This window comes from Carassius auratus, chromosome 27 (genome assembly GCF_003368295.1).
Source record: "Carassius auratus strain Wakin chromosome 27, ASM336829v1, whole genome shotgun sequence".
In the NCBI taxonomy this organism is placed as follows: Eukaryota; Metazoa; Chordata; class Actinopteri; order Cypriniformes; family Cyprinidae; genus Carassius; species Carassius auratus.
The window spans coordinates 6,288,610-6,294,484 of NC_039269.1; the positions used below are offsets into that span (position 1 = coordinate 6,288,610).

Consider the following 5,875-nt stretch of genomic DNA (forward strand, 5'->3'; position numbering starts at 1 on the left):
TTGGACTCTCATTCTGACGGCACCCATTCACTGCTCATTCACAAATGTTCAAGTTCTATGTATGTATGGAGGAACAAAGGGGTTATAAAATAGGGTAGCACTTTATTTTACAGTCCTGTTCCTCATGTACATACTATGTACTTATTATTGTAATTACAATAACTATGTAATAATTAGGTACTAACCCTGAACCTAACCCTACCCAAAGTAGTTACCTTGTATTACCAGAACTTTCTTAGATAAATACACTGCAAGTACATGTAAGTACACGTACTGTAAAATAAAGTGCAACCTAAAATAGCCACAAATATATAATTTAACAAGTGAACTGAACAGATTTAATGACATTAATGTACACACAAGGCAGTACAGGACGTGTGACAGGCGAAACGCTTACATTTACAACACCACACACGTAAATCCAAAAGAGCATAAAATAAGACATTGTGTGAATAGTTGAATATAAAATCGATACAGTTGTTGATTAATAAGGCCTTGGACATAAAGCATACATGCATGACATCTTTGTTGTGTTTGGTTGCACTCATTTGGAGCTTGTCCGGAGCATGCAAAAATACAGCTGCTTCTCTCATGAGATCAAACCATGTAGCACAGAGTCCATTTGCTACAAAATATTGTAAACATATAATACATCAGCACCTGTAGTGTCCATTTCAACAGTCCAAGCATAACGAACGGCCACTGTAAGGAAGAGATCAGTTCAGTCTGTGGCCGTCATGCATCAGTGAATGGGTGGTTGACTGGACATGTGGAGCTCAGAGTAAGGTTTCAGCACACAGACAGCTGAAATTAATTCACTTCAGCACCAACACTGTGGGTTTTGATGCACTTATATATGTGATATTGCTGTTGCTCTACCAAAGAAAATAGTTCCAGAAGAAGCTGTCAACAAGTTAGTGATACAGTGTTTAGAAATACTGCTTGCGCAATTAAACTAGTGTAGAACTTACTGTTGTATAGGCCATTAAATATATATATATATATATATATATATATATATATATATATAGATATAGATATAGATATAGATATATAATGGATGATGATTGACCAATGCAGCGTTCTGGTAGTGCTTAAATACAAGAAACGGCTGTGACGTAATACACATTTTATCATGTGATTTAAAAAAAAAAGAAAATTAGTTTTGTTGCATAGCAACATTTAGTCAAGTCAAGGACTGTATGTTCTATCGGAATGGTTGCAATTAATATAATAATTTAATGAAAGTATTAAAATAACGATAATAGTTCCAAAAGAAACCAAAACACAATTGTGTTACGCACAGCGGACTGATCCAAACAGTGAACTTTAGGAACGCTTCTTAAAAATATGACAAACCAGATAGGCCTATAATTTAGGTCCTGAATGATGATTGATTACTCGCTACCAATCGCTGGTTTCACCGTATAGCAATGTTGATGGTACTTAAAGATCGTTTAATTAAAAAAAAAATCATTTTTTAGAATAAAAGAAACGAAAATAGTTCCAAACGAAACTAAAAGAGTCGAACGCGCAGACTGACAGCTGTCACACGTACAGGCGGACTAATACATAATACGTTTTAGAAAAATCTTAGGAACGCTGCTTGGCCAATCAATACATATAATATCCTATTAAACCACAAATAACAGATATAGTTCCTTTGTTAAAGACTGACCCCGTAATAACAGCGCACGATCGCTAGCAACGTTCTGCCAAGTCAAGGACTATATTTCCTCGCGGATGTGGACTTGCTAATCAAAGTAGTTCCTTAATATTTGGCTCACTTGACGTCGTGCACTGCTGTGGAAATGTGAAATTTAACAAACCAGAGCATGTTATTCGTCAACCACCCAAACACTGATAGATAAAGTCTGTTTTCTAATAAGCTTGCACTTGGTTAGGCAGTAACTGGCACCCGTTGTTAACGTGGTTCATCACTCTCTGTTTTAACTGCGCCACTTGTTCTCTCAGCACGTTGGCGGTGGACGCGAGCTCCGTGTTCTGGCTCTTCAGGTTCTTCACTTTGTCTTCCAGCCGGGATATCCGCTCCAGTTTCCGCTTGCGGCATTTGGAGGCGGCGATGCGGTTGCGCAGCTTCTTCCGCTCGGCCTTGATGCGCTCCTGTGTGTCCATGTTGATGGGGGACAGCGGAGGACTGTCGCCGAAGCTCTGCATGTCCGGCACGGTCTGCGGCTCGTCCTTCAGAGACGACTGCGCGGGCGGCGGTGGAGGGAACGGAATGGTGTCCGTGGAATAGTTCACCGTGGTGCTCCCGTACGTGCTCAAGTTCGTGTACACGGGCAGATCCGTGCCGCTCGCGAGTCTGTTGAGCGTCGGAGGGACGCACGCGCCTCCGCTCAGCTGGTTCTGCTTGTGAAGGTCCTCCAGGGCTTTGACGAATCCCTCCGCGAACTCCTGCTCGTCGCTCACCGTCTTCGGGTAGACGAACTGGGAGTTCGGCGAGGTGGTCACCATCCCGTTGGCCTGGATGATGAGCCTCTCCAGCTCCGGAGAAGCCAGTTTCAGGAGCCCCAGCTCGGGGGAACTGAGGATCCCTTCAGCATCCCTCAGATCGGGCTTCAGGCTGGAGCTGTTCTGGTCGTTTAAGTTCAAACTCATGTCTTTCTTCATCATGATGCGTGATATTCCTCGTCTGGGTAGAGGCTTGTTCCCATTCTACACCCTACAGAGGGCTTAGCTGCTAATGTTTTTATTTTTTTTAATCGATGTATGATGTTGTTTTATGATATCCTTTCTTCTCCCGCGCGAGAGAGGTGTTATCTGTGGGCGTCGGTACGCATTTGCAAGTTTTCTATTCCTAAAAATTCCATTATGTCACTTTAAAGCGCTGAGATTGGCCAACGATGACGTCCTCTTCCGGTTTGGTTTGCATAAGGGGCCGCGCTCGTTGCTGTCGCCACGGAGACGGGGAGTAAACGGCAAACAGCGCGGTGCATTGTGGGTTGATGTCATAGCGAGGGTGGAGAAACAGAAGGCAGTCGGGCAGAAAATGTTCCCTTGTTTTAAACGAGTTGAAGGTCTTTGGATGCTCTATCAAGTGTTCCACTCTAGTTTAATTTGATGGAATAATCCACACTCTCGCTTATGTCTGGAGAGACTGTACTAGAAATGGAACACAATCAGCAATATTTCATTTAATCATCAATATTTCATGTGTGTATATATATATATATATATATATATATATATATATATATATATATATATATATATATATATATATAATGCAAAAGTATAAACACTTCCCTAGTGAAAAATAAAAATACTTAAATGAATTTGAAATACATTGATTTTAATGCTAAATATATTTCAAATACTTTTTCTATATGCATATACTAAATGTCCTGCAATTGTATTTTTAATAAACTAAACTGGTATACATAAAGTCTGCTTAATTGGAAAAACTAATTTTGTACTTAATGCACTTTAATTGTGCGGAAGTAATGCTGACACACAATTAAATATATACTTTGTATATTTTATTGAGCTAAAGTAGAATTATTGCAAGTATATGTCAGGTTCACTTTAAATATTTTTCATTTGAAGTCTGATATAATTCAAAGATCATACAATCCTCATCAAAAGTGACATTAAAAGACATTTAAGACTTAATATTGAGAAGTAATATGCACAATTAATATGCCAAGTAAAGCTCAATTATAATTTGTATATCAGTAAGTCTTGGGTTATCTGTCAGTAAATATGTTTATAGATTTTAACTATACTTGGTATGAAATAAATGGTTTTTAAATATATAATTTTTCGCTAGAGTTTCTCTGTCATTATGCAACTGATGTAATATCGAAACAGTTTTAATATTAGAAAACTACATTTACATAAAAAATGTTTCATCATCAACATTCTTACCATTAATGTCGTTTTTGTAGTGCAGCCTATGCATTTTGCATTTTAGTAGTCACATAAGTAATGTAAATGATTGCAAAATAATATTTGCAACATGACTGAATAATTTAATATTTTCAGATATAGGTTTATTGTTCCAGATTTCATAGAAGACGCGAGTAATTTGCTTTTAAATGCATTGCTTTTAAAACAGAATGTTGCATAACTAATTGAACTTGTTTTAATCTCACTCTTCATATGAGACTAAATGTAGATTTGGTAGAATATGTTGCAGTTCAATAAAACTATGAAGTATTTTTATGTTATGAGCATGTATGCAAAATAATTTTTTTTTTTTTACATCTACTATAAATTGTTATTTGGTTTATACCTCAAAACTCATTTAGTTTAATTGACCTATCATAAAACCCTTGAAGGGAACTTGATAGCTTTACTCAGAAATCTTAATCTTGAGGGATCTGATGATGCTTTGAAGTTCAATTGAATTTATGAATTGAATTAGCTGCTTTGGCGAGCCGTAGGATTTCTATTAATATCACTGCAGGCCGTGAGTCTGACAGAGAGGGGGAGATCTGAATGGATGTGATGACGTCTGTAGACGCCAGCATCAGAGAATAGCAGCAGCATCATCCGTTGCCATGGCAGCAATGACGCAGAGGCAGGTGGATGGTGTGTGTGAGGATGTGCAGCGCTGCAGTGATGCTCCTCGAGTGGGTGCAAGAACACAACCATTTCCAGCATGTTTAGCTTTAGAAATTACAGCTTACAAAAGCAGCAGGAAGAACGACCACGGATGGTTATTGCACAGACTTTATTATGTTACTCAAAAATATACATTCCCCAGTATGATGCTGCAGTTCTGTAATACACAAACTGCTAGATTTGTATCATTATCCAGATTATGTAATATGTTAGTGTATTTCCATTATTTATTTATTTTTACTTTCATTATTGTTCATTCTTTTATTATTCATTTGACCTCACTTTATTTTGTTGGCAGCGTCTTCAGGATTTTGTCTGACAGTGGAGTCAGTGAATCAGACTGAAGGTGTCGGTCTTCATGTTTAGTGTGACTCATGAAGGAACACTGCTAATTAACTACCAAACATCACAAAGGGAAGTCCTTTTTTCCTTAGAGACCAGCTCATGCAAACGGTTTGAAGCAGGTCTCAGCTAAGGGTGTTGGCACACAAGTCAAAACCACCAAACACTCCTCAGGAAACCAGGTCCATGCATGTTTGATTGATTCTTCAGGTACAGAGATCACTTGTAATATGAAAGATTAAACATGGCAGTCATTACGAACCACATTTATGTGGCATTTCGGTTTATTTGATGCCAACATAAAGTACACGTTAAGCTTCAATTATTAAGATAAAATAAATGTACATGCTTGTACATATAAGAATAATTTGCTTTTAAATGCATTAAAAGTCTTAGTTGTAAAACAGAATGTTGCATAATTAATTGAATTATTGATTAAGCTGAATGATATCAAAACTCGTTTTAATCTCACCCTTCATATGAGACTACTGGTAAAGATCTGGTAGCAAATGATGCAGTTCAATAAAAATATGAAGTCATTTTTCTTTGCCATATGTTAGGAGCAATGCAACATAAAAGTGTGTGTGTGTGTATATATATATATATATATATATATACTGTAGATTTTAGACAAAAAAAGTAAATAAAATAAGATCACTTAGAAATTGCTCGTAAATTCCACAAATAATTAAAGAACCAACAAGTAATAGCAGAAAAACTGAAAAAAATGTATATATATATATATATATATTATAATTGTATTATATTGTACTCCTATAAATTTAGTTAACTTTCGTAAAAAAAAAAAAATTATTTCTGTGTAATTGTTAAACGTTGATATTGATATTTCAGATTTTTTTTACATGTAAAATATTATGTATATAACATAAGTACAGGCAGAATTATTTAGTAATTGAACTGAGAGGTAGGCATAAATAAATTA

General features: G+C 36.6%; 1 protein-coding gene across 1 annotated transcript; it reads right to left on the bottom strand.

The window, feature by feature from the left end:
• Positions 1–312: 312 nt before the first annotated feature.
• LOC113045226 (transcription factor jun-D-like) lies at positions 313–3,001 on the bottom strand. Its single transcript, XM_026205450.1, has one exon. The coding sequence runs from the start codon at positions 2,635–2,637 to the stop codon at positions 1,882–1,884; it is 756 nt and encodes a 251-aa protein (XP_026061235.1). The 5' UTR covers positions 2,638–3,001; the 3' UTR covers positions 313–1,881.
• Positions 3,002–5,875: the final 2,874 nt, after the last annotated feature.